At 55.6% G+C, this 19,960-nt stretch overlaps 2 protein-coding genes across 14 annotated transcripts in view; both read right to left on the minus strand.

The window, feature by feature from the left end:
* Positions 1 to 286: 286 nt before the first annotated feature.
* Positions 287 to 4,362, minus strand: KCNJ11 (potassium inwardly rectifying channel subfamily J member 11). Of its 3 annotated transcripts, none has more exons than XM_003312937.4 (2): positions 4,141 to 4,362; positions 287 to 2,815 (listed from the first exon to the last, which is right to left on the minus strand). In XM_003312937.4, the coding sequence occupies exon 2, from the start codon at positions 2,797 to 2,799 to the stop codon at positions 1,888 to 1,890; it is 912 nt and encodes a 303-aa protein (XP_003312985.1). In that variant the 5' UTR covers positions 2,800 to 2,815; positions 4,141 to 4,362; the 3' UTR covers positions 287 to 1,887. The 3 variants fall into 3 exon arrangements, with proteins under 3 accessions (XP_003312985.1, XP_009458283.1, XP_521849.2); XM_009460008.4 differs by lacking the exon at positions 4,141 to 4,362 and adding an exon at positions 2,987 to 3,147; XM_521849.6 differs by lacking the exon at positions 4,141 to 4,362 and having other exon boundaries at positions 287 to 3,147.
* A 3,481-nt stretch (positions 4,363 to 7,843) lies between these two features.
* Positions 7,844 to 19,960, minus strand: part of ABCC8 (ATP binding cassette subfamily C member 8) — an 83,930-nt gene continuing 71,813 nt past the window's right edge. For 7 of the 11 annotated variants that reach the window (XM_024347003.3, XM_024347002.3, XM_016920513.4 and 4 more), the window contains exons 28-39: positions 19,440 to 19,597; positions 17,599 to 17,691; positions 13,308 to 13,410; positions 12,653 to 12,766; positions 12,162 to 12,282; positions 11,885 to 12,015; positions 10,821 to 10,899; positions 10,579 to 10,687; positions 10,141 to 10,244; positions 9,231 to 9,364; positions 8,662 to 8,724; positions 7,844 to 8,090 (exon numbers count right to left, since the gene is read on the minus strand). In XM_024347003.3, coding sequence (XP_024202771.3) covers positions 7,953 to 8,090; positions 8,662 to 8,724; positions 9,231 to 9,364; positions 10,141 to 10,244; positions 10,579 to 10,687; positions 10,821 to 10,899; positions 11,885 to 12,015; positions 12,162 to 12,282; positions 12,653 to 12,766; positions 13,308 to 13,410; positions 17,599 to 17,691; positions 19,440 to 19,597 — 1,347 coding nt within the window. In that variant the 3' untranslated portion in view covers positions 7,844 to 7,952. Of the gene's footprint in view, positions 8,091 to 8,661; positions 8,725 to 9,229; positions 9,365 to 10,140; positions 10,245 to 10,578; positions 10,688 to 10,820; positions 10,900 to 11,884; positions 12,016 to 12,161; positions 12,283 to 12,652; positions 12,767 to 13,307; positions 13,411 to 17,598; positions 17,692 to 19,439; positions 19,598 to 19,960 lie in introns of those variants that run through there. The other 4 variants (XR_001707184.4, XM_016920515.4, XM_016920518.4 and 1 more) reach the window with 4 other exon arrangements.

Raw genomic sequence — 19,960 nt, forward strand, 5'->3', positions numbered from 1 at the left:
TGGGGAACTACCGAAGGTATTTCATGATGAGGGTGGGGGGTGACCCACCCTTCTAAGACCACCCTGGAGGCTGCGTGGCAGATGGACTACAGTGGGTGAGATGGAGACAAGGGGACCAGGTCACAGGCATTGCCACAGCCCCTAAAATCGTGGTCTCAGCTAGGAGGGGACACCGTGTGGAAAGAAAGACCTGGCAAAGAAACATGACCAAGGGCAAAATAAAAGCACCGTCTCTCTTTAACACTTGTTTGGCCGTTTCCTCATCACGTAGCTGATTCAGCAGCAATCACAATAGTTAACATTTATTGAGCACTTACTGTAGACCAGGCACTTCAGCATTTTACATATTTTTCATTTACTTCCAAAACAATTCTATGAGGTAGGTACTATTAGCATCCATGTTATAGAAGAGGCAACTGAGACACAGAGAGGCTAAGTTACTTGACAAAAGTCATACAGCTAGAGCCAGGATTCGAACCCAGGCAGTTGGCTTGAGAGTTAGTGCTCCAATTACTACACTAATGCCTATGACACCTCTACACCTCTCCCTGGGCACTCCAGCCTTCCAGCAGGTCCCTGGGAGTAGAGACAGAGCCCAGGGCTGCAAAGCCTGGTGAGTGCCCAAAGGCTGAGTTGGCCAGACAGGCTGACAGGGCTGGGCCACCTGAGGCAGGAGAGGGGAAAGTCCCCCTGAACTGGTGGAAGAGGTGCCAGCCTTCCGTCCCTCCCCTGCCCTCCCTGCTAGGGTCTATGGCGCCTCTTGAAGGGGGTGGCAGCTGCCAGTCCCTGCCTCCCTTCCCACCAGCATGCTTGCTGCCTCCCCAGCAAGAAAAGCCCAGAGTTTAGGTCATGAGGGGGAGGCTTTATTGACAACGGAGAAGGCTGAGTTCTAGGGTCCAGGCACGGGTCAAACCCGTCAGGACCAAGGGCCTCTTCACCTCAGGGACCTCACTCCCTCCCACCATCCTGAACCTTCCCACACCTTTTCCAGCAACCCAAAGACACCCACCCCCAAGCCACCTTCTGGACAAAGTGAATGGCAGCCACTGTCACGGAGCCAGGACCAGAGCTGGGTCTGAGGCCTAATCATGTGTGGTGGGCACAGTACCCCCTCTCCTCAGCCTCTGGGGACAGGCAGGAGGTAGGCAGGGGCAGCAGCCCCAGCCCACAGAGCCCTCACTGCAGGAGGCCGATGTGGCAAAAGGCAGGAGCCCTGGCATCTCCTCCTCCCTGTGCCTGAGCGGGGCTCTACAAAGCCGAGCCTCCTCAGGTCACCTTCCCCTGCTTCCTCCCCTTCCAGACCTGAAACTGGCCCTCGGAGGGGAGCCCTGTCAGCCCCAGGCTGTCGCTGCCGGTGTAGGCTCCACAGCACCAACCCTCCAGCGGGAACACGCTCTCTCATCAACTGCCCTCCCTGCTGGCCAGGCCCAGCCCTTAGCCGGGTCCTTTTTCAGGGACCAAGGAGAGCTGGGGCCTGACCACAGGCACTTCTTGGAGCCACAGACGCAAAGCAGCAGCCCTCAGGGGATTGTTCTTCCCCAGCCACCGGCCCAGAGTGTGGCTGGTCAATCGTGGGGACCCAGGACTGGCTGGACACACAGCTCTAGGGCCCAGTACCTCCCACAGCCTCTGCAGCCTTGGGCGGGGGAGAGGGGTGAGCCAGTCCTGAATTGGGGTGGGAGGAGCAGGGACAAAAATAACCCAGTACAGGTTCCTGCTGAGGCCAGAAATAGCATAGTGACAAGTGCCTTGTAACACCCTGGATGAGCAGCAGGGGGAGGCTGAGCTGAGGCTGGCCCAGCCTCACACCAGGCCCTGGCTGGGCTACATACCATACCACACGGTCCGTGTGTACACACGCGTGTGGGGGGCCCGAGAGACCATGGCTCAGGACAGGGAATCTGGAGAGATGCTGAACTTGGGCTTGGCCTTGGCCATGGGCACGCTGCGCTTGCGCAGGGGCCCGCGGGCTGAGGCGAGGGTCAGAGCTTCCAGTAGGCTGCGGTCCTCATCAAGCTGGCGGGCCGTGCAGAGTGGTGTGGGCACTTTGATGGTGTTGCCAAACTTGGAGTAGTCCACAGAGTAGCGTCCGTCCTCCTCAGCTACAATGGGCACAAAGCGCTGGCCCCACAGGATCTCATCGGCCAGGTAGGAGGTGCGGGCCTGGGTGGTGATGCCCGTGGTTTCCACCACGCCTTCCAGGATGACGATGATCTCGAGGTCCTGGTGGTGGTGCAGGTCACTGGGTGCCAGGTCGTAGAGTGGGCTGTTGGCATCGATGACATGGTAGATGATCAGCGGGGCCACCAGGAAGATGCTGTTGCCACCCACGCCGTTCTCCATGGGGATGTCCACCTGGTGGAGGGGCACCACCTCGCCCTCGGGGCTGGTGGTCTTGCGTACCACCTGCATGTGGATGGTGGCGCTGATGATCATGCTCTTGCGGAGGTCACCCACACGCAGCATGAAGCAGAGGCGGCCGTGGCGCAGGGCGATCACCGCATGCTTGCTGAAGATGAGGGTCTCAGCCCTGCGGTGGGCTTGGGCAGTCTTCATGAAGATGCAGCCAAGCATGATGGCGTTGATCATGAGCCCCACGATGTTCTGCACGATGAGGATCAGGATGGCCAGCGGGCACTCCTCAGTCACCATGCGCCCCCCAAAGCCAATAGTCACTTGGACCTCAATGGAGAAAAGGAAGGCAGACGAAAAGGAGTGGATGCTGGTGACACAGGGCTCAGCAGTGCCCTTGCTGGGGGCCAGGTCACCGTGGGCGAAGGCGATGAGCCACCAGGCCATGGCGAAGAGCAGCCAGCTGCACAGGAAGGACATGGTGAAGATGAGCAATGTGTGTGGCCACTTGAGGTCCACCAGCGTGGTGAACACGTCCTGCAGGAAGCGGCCCTGCTCCCGGATATTCTTGTGGGCCACGTTGCAGTTGCCTTTCTTGGACACAAAGCGGGCCCTCCGCTGGCGGGCACGGTACCTGGGCTCGGCAGGGTCCTCTGCCAGGCGTGTCAGCACGTACTCCTCGGGGATGATGCCCTTGCGGGACAGCATGGCTCCGGTGACCCCGAGGGAGGGGCTTCCCCCATCGGAGGCACCCCTCGGACGTGGCCTAGGGCCTCACTGCAGCGTCCTCTTGGTGGGCACCTTCTCACCCTGGGGCTGCACTCAGCCTGTGCTGGCCTCACTTCTGAGATAACTCCCCACCAGACTCTTCCTTACCTCCACCTGGGTCCCACTTCACTTCTTAATACCAGCCTCAGGCCGGGCGCGGTGGCTCACGCCTGTAATCCCAGTACGTTGGGAGGCTGAGGAGGGCAGATCACTAGGTCAGGAGTTCGAGACCAGCCTGACCAACATGGTGAAACCCCATCTCTACTAAAAATACAAAAGTTAGGTGGGCATGGTGGTGCGCACCTGTAATCCCAGCTACTCAGGAAGCTGAGGCAGGAGAATCGCTTGAACCCGAGAGGCGGAGGTTGCAGTGAGCCGAGATCACGCCACTGCACTCCAGCCTGGGCGACAGAGCGAGACTCCGTCTCAAAAACAAAAAACAAAACAAAAAACAGCCTCACCCTTGAGCCCACCTGCCTGTCGCCTAGGGAGCCCCCAACCCTGCCGGCTCTCCACCTGGCCCTGCGTCCTCCCCCAGCTTCCCCCACCTGCTGACCACCCCTGGGCCTCCCGCTGAGAGCCCTTCTCCCTGCCCAGCCTGCCTTCCCAGCCCAGCTCAGAACTTAACACCTCCGGATCTCTCCCACTAACCGGACCTCACCCCCACCTCCGGGTCTCCCGCCTCACCTGTCTGGCCTTCGGGCTCCCAGGCTCCAGCTCAGGTCCTGGCCACCCCCGCCCCGTCTCCCCTCCAGATGCGCCCCCTGTGTCCTACTCCACCCCTCCCGGAGCGCCCCCGCCGCTCTCCGGATCCCCCTCCAGCTCTCGTCCTCTCTGTCTCCTTGGGATCCTGCGTTCTCTGGAGTCACCACCCCACCCGGCTCAACTCCGGCTCCCCGGCCCCGCGCGCGACCCGGCGGGGCTGACTCCGAGTCGCGGCCTCCCGGTCCCTGCCGCCCGCCCGCGCCGCGGCCCCCGCTCCGCGCCGGGTCCCGGCCCCGCCCGCCGCCGCCGCTGCACCTGCTCCTGCTCCTCACGCCACGGCCGTCGCCTCCCCGCCCCCTCCCGCCGCCCGGGCGCTCGCGGCTGGCCGTCCTCCCGTCTGTCTGTCCGTCCGTGGGTCCGCGGAGACCGACCTGGGCTAGGCAGGGGTCTAGGACGGCGGGAGGGGGGCGCACGAGGAGAGGAACGGGGCCGCGGACCGCCAGGGGGAGCCCGACCTGCACCGGAGCGCAGGGGGCGGGGCCGGAGCAAGCCCCCGCCCCTCCCGCGCCCCTCCCCGCCCCCGCCCTCCACCTCCCCTCCCGGGACTCTCAACCTGGCCTTTGGAGTTTTTCTGATCCTCGGAACCCAGAGGTTCCTCCTGCCCACGCTCTACCTAAGTGGGGGGCTGGGAGGGATCTGTGACCCGCCCTCCCAGTCTGGGGCCGCCGCCCTGTCGCCCTGGCTCCCCTCCCCCAATATCCCCATCCGTATTTGGGTCAGTAATCCGCCTCTCGGCCGCGCCAGGTTTGCAGGTTCCCCGGGAAAGGAGGCGCTGAGAGGCGGAGCCACCAATCCCAGGGCTGGCGGAAATTAGGCGGTCCGAGGACCTCTCAACCTGCAGCTGCTTCTCTTTGGGGGATGCTCTTAATCTTAGTCTTGAATCCTTTGACAATCTGATGGAAGCTCAGACTCCCTCTCATAAAAAAAAAAAAAAAAAAAAAAAAAAGGCCTCGGCAGGAAAGGAGCACAGTTTAACACCTGCTACTGCAGTGGGGCAGCCTGGGCGGCTCCATCTTCTCAACCATTCCGGCCCTACTTTAAAGAAGGTTTGAGCCGAGGCCACTTGCTTTACACTTTCTCACACCTGTCACCTGACTTCTTCCACGTTAGGTCATAGGTGGTATTTAGGCCTGAACAGTGTGTTAGGGCTGCCTCGGGCACTGGGGGACCCAGGCTCTTGGTCCCGGCATGGTAGTGTTTCTGTTCAGGCATTAGCCTGAGGCTGCCCTGTGGCATGGACCCGGGTTCTCAGCTGGGAGGCAAAGCCTGCTAGATCTCTGTTGTTGGAACAGTAACGGCTTTACCGCTGTCTGTGGCTCAGATCCTTATGGAAGAACCCCTGACCATCTGTGGCCATTTTGTTGGAGTGGGGGCTTGAGACAGGGTCTGGAAAGGGCAGTGTGGCTGTGGGCCACAGTGGGGGCACGATATGCATTTTATATTGGATTTTCCTTTCTCTCCCTACCCACCTGCAGGCAGAGCGAACACCGCTACAAAGGATGGGTGTGATCATGGGCTATACTAAGAAAGATGCATTGTCTAGGAAGGGGAGGGTAAAATGAGATGAGCAGAGTGGGAAGCTCAAGGAGACAGGGTTACATGGGGAAATCTCTGAGGCAACTACAACTGTCCAGCCATCAGAAAAGGAAAGTCCCCCAGGGATTTGGGCACTATTGCAGAAACACCTGGCCTTGAAGGAGGATGAACTAGTAGTTTTTTGTGGCCCAAAGAGTAGAACCAGGACACTAAGTGGAACAGAGGCAGGCTTTGGTTTCACATATGCAAGAGTCAGTTCTAATAACAATAACCAGAGATGAGCCACATCTGTGGGGTACCCAAATCAAGTCGGTGGGCCATGAGGGATGTTATACAGGGATTTTGGGCCAGGATGACCTTGGGCATCCGTGCAACACCTCACTGTGGGCCCAGCCCTGCCCCTGCTACTTCCCTTCAATCTGTCGAGGTGGGGTGGCTTTGGAGCAGTGGTAGGCTTGTGGAGTCCTCTTTCAGTTCCCCGGTCTGCTCTTGGGAGATCTCACAGTGGAGGAAGCTGCTGGGCCCCTGGGGAAATCTCAGAGCTGGAAAGGCTGGGTTCTGCCTCCCGGTGCAGCCTTGAGGCCTCACCTCCCTCCCTGCTGCTCACCCTTCTGAGAGGCTGAGTCTCCCACCTGAAAGGCTCAGCCTCCCCTTTTGCTCCATCCTGCACTTGCTTATAGTCATCTCCACCAAATACTGAACTTGTCAAGTCCCTTTCTTGCTCAAAACCCTTCTCCCTTTTTGTCCATGGGCATACCCCACACTCCTTGCTCTGGCATTCAGGGCTCTCTGATATGATGCCCTCCCCACTGCTGTAATCTCTCTCCCACCTCCCTGATCAACCAACACTCTTAACACACTTCCACCATCACTCCTTAGCTCCTGCTGTCCCTACCTGCCACCCCAACCCTTTCTCTGACTTTCTGCCTAACCAATCCCTATCCCCCACAATGTTTAACTCAAATTTTGTCTTTTCCAGGCAGGCTGCCAGGCTTTACAGAGCTCTTCCTTTCCGAGCTTCTCTGGCTCCTGGAACATCCACAGGGGTCTGCACTGGACCTGCCTCCAATAACTGGTGGGCTTTTCTTATGTTGTGCCTCTATGATCCCCTTGCAGCCAAGAGGATGCAGGTTCAAGACTCTTAGGTCTGCACCTCAGGGCTTGGTGCAGCCAGTACTGCAGATGATATGCAAATGATCATAAAATGAGATGTAAATGAGCACCTGCCATTTCTTGGCCAAGGGCAGGTGTGCATTCTTGTTTTGTGATGCAGAGGAAGTCAGGACAGCTGCTGTTTTAGTCTCCCTGGTGTCTGGGCTCCAGCGTCTCCCAGACACCACCTGGCTGACCTGTGACTCATGCACTGTGCTTTCCCTCTGAAGGACCACCTTTCCACTTCTGAATGCCCCTGCTTGAGGGATGGAGATGGAGACATGATCCAGGCCTAGCCAGCCAGTGTATGCCACCCCTCTGATCACAGTGGGGTGGGGATGGGAATGGGATCCAAGTTGGTGCATTGAGATTTGCTCCCAAGCTTTTGCTGGAACTATTGGGAAGGAGTATCTGTTTTGCCTCTTGGGTTGCCTTGGGGCAGGATGTAAGCTGTACCTGCTAGTGGCCATCTGTCATAATGAAAGGGGAGGAAAATGGAACCCAGAAAGGAAGACACATCCCGGATGGATGTCAAACACCTGGGTCCAGCCATGCTTGAAATAGTATACCTCTTAGCCTTGTCAGTCACATATTCAATAAATTCAGTTTCTGCTTAGGTTACTTTGAATTGGGTTCCTGTCATTTGCAATTGAAATAGTGTTAATCCAGATTTTAATTCAAGAATGAAAGTGAGAAGAAAGGAGACCAAGCTGTATGGAGATCTGTTACCTTATCTGATAAGCTCATTGCAGAAATGCTATCACCCTTGCTATGGACATAATTGTGTCCTGCCAAATTCACAGGTTGAAGCCTAATCCTACAATGTAACTGTATTTGGAAATAGGGCCTGTGAGGAGATAATTAAGGTTTAATGAGGTAATAGGGGTGGGGCCCTAATCCAATATGACTGGTGTCCTTTTAAGACACAGAGAGAAAGCAGGGATGCATGTGCACAGAGTAAAGGCCATGTGAGCACACAGCCAGAAGGCAGCCCTCTGCAAGCCAAGGAGAGAGGCCTCAGGAGAAACCAAACCTGCCAACACCTTGATCCCAGACTTCAGCCTCCAGAACTGTGAGAAAAAAAGTCTGTTTTAAAGCCACCCAGTCTGTGATATGTTGTTGTGGCAGCCTGGCTGACTAATAGAGGCCTCATTTCACAGGTAAGGAAGCAGGCTTTTGCTCACACAGCTTCTGCCTGATGTCAGAGCCAGGCTGGTTCTACTGAACCCACCATCCACCGCCAGCCCCTGCCCACCAGACTTAGGGCCTCTAGTAGGAAATAATCAAATCTATTTATTTACAAGTGATTTACAGTTAGAAAACCCAGGCAGGGGTATGGGCAGGGTCCGAGTGTGGGATGGCACTTGGGCTCTGGCAGGTCACTTGTCTGCACGGACGAAGGAGGCGAAGACGCTGTCCTTCCGGCTGAGCAGCTTCTCTGGCTTATCGAACTCAAGGATGGCACCCCGCTTCAGGACGATCACCAGGTCTGCACTCAGGATGGTGTGCACTCGATGCTGGGCAGGGCAGGAGGGGGCGGGTCAGGATGGTGGGAACACCACCCGCGGTGGGGGCCACAGCTGAGGGTGGCCCTCCTGCAGCTTGGAGGAGGAGGATGAGGCATGTGGCCAGAATGTCCTGTCACTGTGGGGACTGCACTTTCCTGGGGTGGATGTGACTACAAGCTCTCCATCTGCTAATACCACCCTTCTCTCCTCTCCAAGTCCCAACTCTACCCCACCTCCAGGCTTCAAGGCTCAGAGACCCTCCACAACCCGCCCCCCCCAACTTCCTATGGAGAAGTAACGCCAGCCTAACATACAAGGCCTTGGGACAGGGCCAGGCCTTGGAACCTGGAGAAAGAGAGGGGAGGTCTGAGGGAAGCACAGGGGCAAAACCCCCCACCCCAAATCCTGCAACCCAGGCTCCCTGCATGCCCTCCAGACCCCTTGCCCTGAACTACCTGCTTCAGGGTTCTTTCTTGATTACTGGGACCAGGCAAGCCCAGGGGCTGTGCACTGATGACAGCCACAAGAGGCCAGTCCTGTCCCTGGGTGTCCCTCTGCACCCCATCAATGGGCCCCTTACCGCGATGGTGACCACAGTGCGGTCTGCGAAGGCTGTCATCACCACCTTTTGGAGGATGTTTTCCTGCCAAGTGGGGGCAACAGCTGTTGGCTCACCTGCTCAGTGGATGGGGTCTGGCCTGGCTTGGGGGATGTGGAGCCCAGGTCTGTGGCTCAGCTCCCATCTGACCCCGATCCTAGTCCCACCCCCACCCCACAGGACTGAACAGGTTCCCAGCACTCAGGGACTGGACTCAGCCTGTTGGGAGCTCAGCTCTGTGTGTGTATGTAGGTTGTGGTTGTGGCTGTGTGTGTGCTGTTGTGATAGGTGACAGTGTGAAGTCTGTGTGGGTCTGTGTGTGCAGCTTATGTGTGTGTTTGCATAGTGTTTTTGTGTGTGCGTGTGTGTGTGTAACATTCCCTAAGACTAGACAGAGTCAGGGTCCCCCCAGCTCTTTTCATTTTCTGCAACACATAGCATTTGATGTTAAAGGCAATTTGAGCCTCAGGACTACTTCGTGCAAATTTCTCCCTAGCATCCCACTAAACCCTTTCCAAGACCATGGTCCCATGGAGGTGCCCAGGACCAACCGTGGCCATGTCAATGGAAGCCGTGGCCTCGTCCATGATGAAGATGCTGGTCTTCCTCACGAAGGCCCGAGCCAGGCAGAACAGCTGCCTCTGCCCCTGGCTGAAATTCTCCCCGCCTTCTGTGATGATGGCATCTGAAAACAGCCCGGGGAGATGAAGTAGGACTGAGTTAATCTTGTGCTGTGAGTGGAGCAGATGGGATGGCTTGGGGGGCTGTTGGAAAATGTGTGTATGGGGGCAAATAGATGGGTGTGTGTCCAAGAGCACAGGCGTGTGCAGGGCTGGTGCACCTGACACAACAATGTGGAGGCCGTCTGCAAGGACTGCAACGAGAAGGGCACCCCTGGAGGTGTGTGCTGCTGTGGCCCTGGGCAGTTCTGGGAGGGGGCGTGCGCACTGAGGGGTGCACTGAGCGTGTATGTAGTGTGGGCCTTGGGAGGGTGATTCATTGAAACCAAGGCTTGGCCACCCCCAATGCTCCAGGAGCTGCAGCAAATATACCAAGGCTTTGCCAATCACCGGTGGCCTTGATGAGTGACCTGTGTCTATGATTGCCCAGTCCATCTTCTCCTCCCCTAAGGCAGAACTGGGCATGCAGGTGGATGGGGCAGGGCAGGGCTGAAGATGCCCCCTTGGCATGGGGGACTCGCAATCTCTGTCTCACAAGGATCCCTGACTGTACCCGCTGTACCCTGCAGGAGGAGCCAGACCCTGAACTGACCAGTTGTGTGACCTGGGGCAAGACACCTGACTTCTCTGGGCCCCCGTATAGTGAGAAGTAGGACTAAATGGTCCTGCCAGGCTTCAGACTCCAAACTTGGGGCAAACCTGAGACACGGGCTTCTGTCTGCCATCCTTACAGGGTCCTTGAGTGCCCAACCAACCCAGCTGCATAGCCAGGAGTAGTTACCGAGGCCTCCTGGCAGTGCCTTCACCACCAGCTTCAGCTGGGCGATTTCCAGGGCCTCCCACAGTGTGCTATCTGAGCACTTCCTCTCAGGGTCCAGGTTAAATCTGGAAGTGGCACAGACAGCCCCAGTAGGGTGGGAGCAGGGTCCTGCCTGCATCCCCAGGCGGCAAAGAGGGCAGTGAGCGAGAGCGGACTGAGTTGGAGGTCTGGCTGGGAGAAGCACCGAGGTGGTGGCAGTGGGTGGGGGACAGCATCTTAGACCCATGGGTGGGGGATCCCCTTCCAGAGGCTGCCTGGGCCTGATGGGATGGAGAAGGGCATGAGCAGGAAACACCTCTGGGATCCTGGTCTCCCCCAACCCCCTCCTCTTTGTGCTCCAGATCTGAGGGAACTGAGCCGGCCTGGGGCTAGGTGGGCCTGAGGGGTGGTGGGGCTCACCGGATGGTGCCGCTGAAGAGGACGGGGTCCTGCAGGATGATGGAGAGGCGTGAGCGCAGGGTGTGCAGCGGCAGTTTGGCGATGTCAATGCCATCAATGATGATGTGCCCTGCATGGGTCCCAGTGAGGGTGCAGGGGAAGGCGGTGACTGCTGGGCCTCCTGTCATGTCTGACCACGTGCCAGGGCTGAGGCCTCATCTGGTGGCTGTGGGTACACGTGGGGTGCCCGCCTTACAACTCACCTTCGAACGTGTCCACCATGCGGAAGAAGGCAAGAGAGAAGGAGGACTTCCCACTGCCGGTGCGGCCGCAGATCCCGATCTGGAAAGAGAGAAGCAGGCACCGCCGCTGGGACTCTGGGGCTGCTGGGAGTAGCCTCTATGCTAGCTCTGGGTGTGTGTGCAGGTGTGGGAGGTCACAGGGTATCTTTTTGACCTGGTTTTCTGACTAGTTTCTCTTTGGACACCACAGGTTTGGGTTTGTTTCCTGCAGTGGGTCCAGAGAGGGCTCACACAGGGACCGGCACGCAAGTGCAGGCATGGATGTCCATTTGCCTGGGCCTTGGTGTGGGTCTGGGTGTGCCGGGTACTTGGCTGAAGGAGAGCTGGGGGGCAGTGGTGTGTCTCTATGGGCATGGGTGTGGCAGGAGGACACAGGGGCAGCTGAGAGTGGTATGCATGGATGTGTATGTGTGCCCCACCCTACAATGGAGCCACCTCTGATCCCGTTGCTTCCTGGCACTTGGGTACCAACAGAAATTACAATACAGAGACAGATAGTGACATAGAAGGATGAGAGAGGCAGGGACAGAGGTACATCCCAAGGTCAGAGAATGACATGGACAGCCACAGCAAAGTGAGACAGAGACAAAGAGACAGAGGGGGAAACGAGAGGAGAGCTGGGCCAGGGCCATAGGCAGGGGCTCACCCTCAATACAAGGGTGGCCTCGCTGTCTGCCCCCAGGTCCCTGCCCTGAAGCTCGGGGCAGTGCCCCAGGGAAAGCCCCTGACCATTCGCAGAGAGGGAGGCCCTGACAAAGCCCGTGTGAGCTGGGGGAGTCCAGAGTGTCGGTCTCCTTGGTGGATGAGTGAGAAGACAAGGCCTGAGGGCAGCACTGGGGGAAGGCAATAGAAGGAGAGGAAAGATGGGCCCCCACAGGCCCAGGGCAGGAGACTGCGATGTCTGAATAGTGAGAGGCCTCGGCCCTGGAGGGCCACGAGGTGACTGCGAAGCCGTCCAGCTCCGTGCATGCCCCATCCCCTGCTCACGCCTGTCCTGCAGCACTGGGTTGGGCCCGTGCTCTGACCTTCTGTCCAGGGGAGATGAGGGCGTTGACGTGCTTCAGCACCGGCTTCAGGGAGCTGTCGTAGCGCACGCTCAGGTTCTGGATCTGGATCTTCCCTTGGTCTGGCCAGTTCTTTGGGATCAGCGATGGTGCTGGGGGCCGGGCTGGGCTCAGCCACCAGGCATGGGCCACAGCTAGTATCCGAAAGTGCCACCCCATCCCCAGGCTCCCTTGTGGCCCCCAACCCAGACACACTCCTCCTTGGACTCTTCCCCACCCCTCTCCCTGAGCCTCTCACCCAGGAGCCCCTCGTAGCTCTCTGCCTCGGTTTTCAGGAGCCCATGGATGCGCTTCACAGCCCCCAGCTGGAGCTCCATGTCTGCGAGGTTCCTCACCATCCAGTTGAGGTAGTTGGAGACCTGTGGGGAGCAAGCCAGTGGCGCACACTCCATGGTCGCTTAGTTCTGTCCTCAGCCACCAGAATGGCTCTTCTTAAGGCTGGAGAGGAGCCAGGGCCCCAGATTCCTTTTGCTGCCATCCACTGCCTGCTCAGAGCAGCCCTCCCTGGAGGCACAGGGAGGGTCAGTCATGTGGCTCCCCAACCTCCGCCTGTCTGGGGCCTGGGCCCTGGGGCCTGCTGGTCAGCCTTCCTGACCGCACTGTCCCTCTGGCATCAGATGCAAATGAACTTGAGGTAAGGCCTGGGAGTGTCTCATGTCTCCAGTGACGAAGGTGCTCCGGGAGTGCTGGTGTCTGACCCCTCCTCTGCCCTAGCCCACTGCCACTCACCATTAGGGCGTAGGTGAGGCCCAGACCCACCAGGCCAGCAGAGAGCTCCCTGTGCAGGGAGTTGGAGATGGAGGTCACCGCTGCGATGAGCACCACACATGCACCAATGTACTCCTGGGGAGGGAGAGGAGCTGACCTGGGCGCTCAGGGGTTAGAGCCACAGGCCCCTGTTCTACCTCACTCCTTTTCGGGGCAGACAGCAGCTCAGCCAGGCCTCCACTCCAGCCCTGCAACTCACGCACATATCACCAGACACACACAAGGGCTGCGAAGGCTGGAGCCCCAGGAGCCAACATGTCCCACAAGCTCATGCTCCCCTACCCCCTAGCCCCTGCACACCCTTTAACATGCACGCCTCAGCTGGCCCACAAACACACACAATGTGGGTGTCATATGACCCACTGCAGATACACATTCACCACAACTATTCTTGCCACTGGCACACACCTCAGATACACAAGCCTCCAGGCAGTGATATGGGGAAAAGGAGCGCAGGCTAGACACTAGGAGGACCACCAGGGCTGGGGGAAGCAGGAAGGCTTGGTGTCCACACGATCTGGTATCCTGTCCTCTCTTTCATCCCCAGGTACCTGTGTGCTCTTGCTCTGGCCCCACCCTCCTATCAGAGGCCAGGGTAGGGGGGAATAGCACTTGCCATTCGGACTTCCAGCCATCTGTTGGCAGCTGTGAGGAAGAGGGAAGCAATGTTGTTGGAGTCTGTGTATTCGAGAAGCTTCTGCTGGAACCGGGCCTCATACCTGGAGGGAGGATGAGAAGCTCCTAAGGGAACAGTGTTGGTCCACATAGCTCCTAGGAGTCTCCCTACCTGCAGAGGGAGCCTCCAGGGCCTCTCCAGTCCCCAGACATGCCACCGTGGCCACTTCATGTAAGCTATCCCTCTCTGGAATGTCCACCTCACTCCTTTCTGCTTATTCAAACCTGTCCAGAATCCCCACCTCCTCCAAACTCTTGTTTTCACCCCAAGACCCATTTTCTCTAGGTCTTTCCCATTATAATAAGGGGCACCTCCCTTTACCCAGTTTCTCACCCAGGAATCACCTGGATTCACATTCAGCCCCTTGGCAAGTCCTCTTATGTCTATCTCTAAAAGAGTCCTTGCCTCCCTCCCCCTCTATCCTGCTTCCTGCCCACCACAAACTCTCACCTGGACTACTGCATCAGCTTCCTGAATACGTCTACCTGCTGTCTCCCTACAGTCCATGCTCCACACAGTGGCTGGCTTAATCTATTTAAATCGCAAACTGTGTCCTCTCCCCCACTGTTTAGAATATTAATGATCTCCAGCCGGATGCGGTGACTCACCCCTGTAATCCCAGCACTTTGGGAGGCTGAGGCTGGCGGATCACCTGAGGTCAAGAGTTCAAGACCAGCCTGGCCAACATGGTGAAATTCTGTCTCTACTAATAATACAAAAATTAGCTGGGCGTGGTGGTGCACACCTGTAATCCCAGCTACTTGGGAGGCTGAGGGAGGCAGGAGAATTGCTTGAACCCGGGAAGTGGAGGTTGCAGTGAGCCAAGATCACCTCACTGCACTCCAGCCTGGGTGACGAAGTGAGACTCTGCCTCAAAAAAACAAACAAACAAACAAAAAAGAATATTAATGACCTTCCACTGCTTATAGGATGAAGAACCCCCTCCTGCCAACCTAATTCCTGCCACAAACACCCCACACACTATGCTGCAGCCACTCAGCTTTTTAAAAGGTCTGTGACAATACTAAAGTCTTCCCTACCCCAGGGCCTTTGCACACACTATTCCCTTTTCCTGGAAGGCTTTTGCCCTTGCTCTTCATAAGGCTGGCTCAACTCAACCTTCAGGGCTTACCTTAAATGCTGCCTCCTCAGAGAGGCTCTTCCTGGCTACTACCTTACTATAAAGTAGGTTTCCCCTATTATTGTCTGCAACCTGTTTGCTCCACAGTATCTACTGTACATGCATTTCTCTAGCTATTTATAATCATCTCCCTCAACAGACTGCAAATTCCATGAAGATGTTTTATTCACCAATATACCCCAGCACCTGGCACTATCAATAAATATTTGTTGGATGAATGCATGGCACTCCCCTGACCCTCTGAAATTGATGGAATCTCTCTGCACAGGGAACTCTGGAGGCTTCTTTCTCATCCTTAGGTCCTCATCATGTTTTCCCTGAGTTACTGCGCATGGACCTGCCGCCTTTCTCTGATCAACCTGGGCTGCCATCATCACTCTCCTTGGCCGCTTCCCTCAGACCTTGCTGATGTAGGCCCGGCCCAGAGGAGATGCAGGAGCACTTGTTTGATGATGGAGGAAGGAACGAAAGAAAAGCTGCCTCATCATCGCTGGTTTGATAGAACCAAACTCAGGGGACACGGAGGCACCCAAGACGTACCTTACTGGGCATTTGCTTTTCACCCTGGAAGGTGTTAGTTCAGCTTTGATTGTCTCTGGGTGGAGAGAGGGCATGTGTCTGAGGGGACTGAAGGGAGGTTCTGAGGTGGGAGAGAGCATGCTACTGCACACCCCCAGGGTGGAGATGTGTGGGAGGGTGACGTGTCTGCAGTGAGTGTGAAACCATGCCTGAAGGGTAGAGTAAGTGCGTGTTGAAGATGTGTGTGCATCAGGGCATGTGCGCGTTATAGGAGTGTGAGGCGCTCAGCGTATGTGGGTCTCAGGACTGTGTGAGTTGAGGGTCGGCAAGTGTGAGATGGGAGCTTCTGCCACAGGCGTGCGACAGTGTGTCTGAGGACTAGAAAAGAGCCCCAGCCTCGGAGCCATGTAAACCCAGGTTGGAGCCTGAACATCACAACTTCCTGGCTGTGTATCAGGACTGAGACCCAGTTTTCTCATGAAAAAAATGGGGAAGTGATAGTTCCTACATAAACGAAAACAACCTCCGAGCCCGCCACTGAGCCCAGTGCTGGGCACTCTTGAAACTCTTTTGGGAAAAAAATAAGATCTCTTAGGAAAGCCCAGAAGGTCAGGCAAACCTGTGTTCCAAGCTCAGCGCCAGCCCCCGCAGTCTGTGTGACCTTGGATTGATTACCCAGCCTCTCTGGGTCTCGCTTCTGCATCTGGAGAATGTGGCAATTCGTACCTATGTCATGCGGTCCTTGTGAGGATTAAATGTAATAATGCACATACAACACTTAGCACGGTGCCTGGCATGCAGTAAGTGGGCAATCAATAAATGCTAATAGCTCTCAACAGGCTGCTGGGTTAAAGCCAATGCATTAAATGTGTATGGGGTTGATTAAAAAGCCTTTCATTCAAATTTAAAAATCATTCACCGTGTCAGTAGGGTGTGGAAGACCTCACTGGGTAGCAGTGGCTCTGGCTGACCACAGGTTTGGCCTGATTTGAGGCTGCTTACAGGAAGCTGGGATCTGCACACAAGGGGCTGTGGCCCACTCTAGAAGAGTCACTATCTCTCTACCCCAGGGCCCTCTGAGACACCAATTGAGAGAGGGAAATCACCAAAACTTAGAGCAAAGGCTAGGCTCAGTAATGTCGAGGGACCTGGAAATTGAAGGAACGGGAGAAGTTCAGGCTTGAGAAGAGGAGGCTGGGAGGAGACTCTAGAGTCATAATCCAGTCCCCAGCAAGCTTTTTTGTGGCAGACACTGCATAGGCTTGTCCAGGGGCAAGGGATGTCCAGGGAGCAGCGCCAAGGCCAGGGCAGAGCTTTGCTCTGCTCTTCTTTACTTAGACAAGATCCCTAAGAGGTGGATTTCCACTGGCCCTAGGTGCTCCAGGGTGGGCAGAGGGGCCTGGGTACCTCTCCAGGGCTGAAGCTGGACTTCTCAGATGTAAGCCTCTCTGGCCCTTGGCTGGTCCTTGTGCCCTATGGTTACTCCTGGACACAGTGCTTGGTGTCTCATGGTTACTGTCATACTTCGTGCAGCTGTGCCACCCTAAAAATAACCTATTATCACTCTCTGGATGAAGATGAGAAAAGAGCCCAACTATGTGTGTCAGGGGTCTCTGGCCTGCCTGACTGGAAGAGAGATGCCTCTGGAGATCAGACAGACTCTTGGGGAGTGGGAAACAACAGCTTCCCTCATTCCCCAGGCAACCTCAGATGCTCCTGTCCACCCCAACATCACCACTTAGGGTAGTGAGACGATGGCAGGGGCACTGAAGTTTTCAGGAATTCCTCAGCCTGGTGAACTCCTGCCCCTCCTTTGAGTCCTAGTTCTGATGACACCTCTGGTACAAAAACCTTCCCGGACTGTCTCTCTTCTATGCTCCCACAGCCCTTGAATCCGCTTTTTTCAGAATACTTGTCACACGGATTTATCCTGGCCTGCTCAAAGTCTGGGCTGTAAATGCCTGCAGGGCAGCGGCTTATTTGACTCATCTTTTTAGTGCCTGGCATGGGGCTTAGCACATAGTCGGGGCTTAGTAAATGTTTGTTGCATGAACAAATAGGTTCAAGTCCGGGCTTTGTGGCATCTTACACAGAGAGGTTATAGAACACCTCTGTGCCTCAGTTTCCTTGTCTGTGCAATGGAAATGACCATTCTCAGCACCGAGGGTTGCAGTGCAGAATGAGTGGGATTGGCCTGTACAGTACTCAGCATAGTGTTTGGCACACAGGGGCTCCTTAATAAAAGAAGGGCTAGGGAGGCCCGCACCTAAGGCCCTTTCTAGCGTTGATACATGAAGACTTGTCCCAGCTTTGTCTCTTTTCATGCTCTGCCTCACAGAGGCCCTGGGCTTGTCTACAGAGCTGGACTTTTCCTCTCTAGACCATTCAGTGGGAGCCCACCTGGCCTGTCCCTGCTGGTGGATATCCCTTGGGCCTTGGGGCCTGAGGCAGCTTGAGAGAGAACGTGTCCTCGGCCTTCCCAAGTGGAGTCCTGAGAATCAAATCTCATGGCCTGTGCCCCCTGGCCCCACCCCTGTTCCCCTCCTACCTTGGGGGAATGTGGACTCGTACCTGAAGGCCCGGATGGTGGTGAGCCCTTCCACGGTTTCGGCAAAGTGTGAGAGAAGTGGAAGCTGGGTGGTGTCATCCAGCTGCTGCAGGTCCCTGTGGCGGGGAACAGAGTGGAACAGTTAAGAGGGCAGGCTCAGGGCTCGGCCTGGGCCTGAAGCCTAGCTCCACCTGCTACCACTGTGTGGGTGAATGGCCTTACCTCTCTAGGCCTCAGCTTCTTACCCCGTGAAGGGGGAAGACAATGCCACCAGCCCATTGAGCTTTTGTGAGCACTGAATGAGATCGTTTATGTACAATGCTTAGACACAGCCTGACGTGGGGCACAGTTACTGCTGTCCTGGGCATGGTCGACCCCAGGTCGCCATCTGTCCCTGTACTTCTGCTGCACAGCCTGGAGCTGAGCTAAGGCTGGGCAGGCAGTGCTAGTTCCATTTTACAGGTGAACAAGCTGAACCTTGAGACAGCTGGCCAAAGGAACAGAAGACCAGACTCAAAGCGTTCAACCCCGTCTTCCGCTTACCCCGTCAAGGAGCTCTTTAGACCCTGGCCAGTGATGTGCTGAAATGATAGGTTTCGTCTCGGGGTAAGGCCAGAGGTTTCCATGGCAACAGAATTGCCTCCTGCTCCCCAGAGCTGCACCTCGACAAGCACATCAGTGCCAGGGAGGCCAGTTTGGGATGCAGGAAGTTGATTTCCCTGATAAACCATCTCCAGGGTCAGACTGGGTGCCACAGAGACTGGGCTGTTTCTCTGGCAGAAGAAATGAACTTTGTAGAACAGCTTGTGCAGCCCTTTGAATTTTTTGAGTGTCAAAAAGCTATGTTGTTCGTGTGGGTGTCGGGCCATTCTGGATCATCCAAGCAAAAAGCCATTTATACAAATGTTGATCCTTTGGGGCAGGTAATTGCGTCCAAAATGCATCTAAATTTTATTATTGCTAATAAGTATCTCAACTCTAGTTTCTAGCCAACTATGTGCACTTGGGAAAGGTACTTAACCTTTCTGACCACAACCTGCAGTCAGAAATATATTTTATCTCACAAATCAGTACTCACACACCTACATGACCAAAACAAAGGTTTCATGAAGCAAAGCTTGCTTTACTCTATGAATACAGTCTGATGTTTTTTTCATTTTTAAAAAAATGCTGGTTGTGATCCATGATATTGATTTCATGACCCACTGATGGGCTGTAATTGGCAGTTTGAGAAACACTGGCCTAGACGTTCTTTAAATTTTTTCCTGCAATTCTTTGAATCTATGAGTTTAGCAGAATCACTCCCAGAAAGAACTCCCTAGAGAACATTCTTAGAAAATTTTGAGGAGGAAAGAGGCATGCATGGATCCAAAGCTCATGAGGGCAAATGTGACCCATGAGAATGGCTGTGAGAGGCTCCCTCAAGTCAAGGCTTACAGCTACACTCTGGACTCACGTGGGCTGGGAGGTGTTATTATAACACTGCTTGAATCAGGTGCCCTCCGATTTCATGCATCAGCAATCAGCCTGACCACTAGAATGATGCAATCCTCCTGGGAAGCATGTTGGCAAAATGAATGAAGGGCATAAAATGTGCATTTATCATGACCTAGCAATTCCAGTCCTGACCATATCGCCCAAGGAAATAATTCAGATGTCAACCTCAGTGTGTGCGTGTGTTGGCAGACTATTATATTAGGGCGGTGGAATAAGATGTGGATATTTCTATTTCCTTCATTTCTGTTTTTTGTTTTTATTTTTTGGAGGGAACATGACCCTATTACTCTCATAACGATGAGTCTAGCAAGTACACCAAACTGCACATTGCAAAGCACCTCCCACCCCTCACCCCTGAGGCCATCACCTGGACGCCACCCGGAAGTACTTCTGGATGAAGTAGCACACGATGGCCAGGGGCAAGAGGGCCACGAGGAACACAGGTGTGACATAGGAGATGACGGCCAGGGCTGAGACACAGAGCAGGGTGGAGCGGCTCAGGCACTCCAGTGTGGATGGGATGTGCTGAGGGAGATGAGGGGGAGAGAGTGAGGTGAATTTTGGTATTGACTGTGTTTAGAGTGCTACTGGCCGCCATGTTTTGCTCTCACTTTATTTTTTGATCCTTTATTTTTTTGAGACTGAGTCTCACTGTTGCCCAGACTTGAGTGCAGCAGCGTAATCTCGGTTCACGGCAGCCTCTGCCCCTTGGGTTCAAATGATTCTCCTGCCTCAGCTTCCCAAGTAGTTGGGATTACAGGCACCTGCCACCACACCTGGCTAATTTTTGTATTTTTAATAGAGAAGGGGTTTCATCATGTTGGCCATCAGGCTGGTCTTGAACACCTGGCCTCAAGTGATCCGCCTGCCTCCGCCTCCCAAAGTGCT

This window comes from Pan troglodytes, chromosome 9, assembly GCF_028858775.2.
Source record: "Pan troglodytes isolate AG18354 chromosome 9, NHGRI_mPanTro3-v2.0_pri, whole genome shotgun sequence".
Taxonomy (NCBI): Eukaryota; Metazoa; Chordata; class Mammalia; order Primates; family Hominidae; genus Pan; species Pan troglodytes.

Coding starts and splice junctions, on each gene's coding strand:
- KCNJ11 (XM_521849.6), bottom strand. CDS start 3,060: ATGCTGTCCCGCAAGGGCATCATCCCCGAGGAGTACGTGCTGACACGC.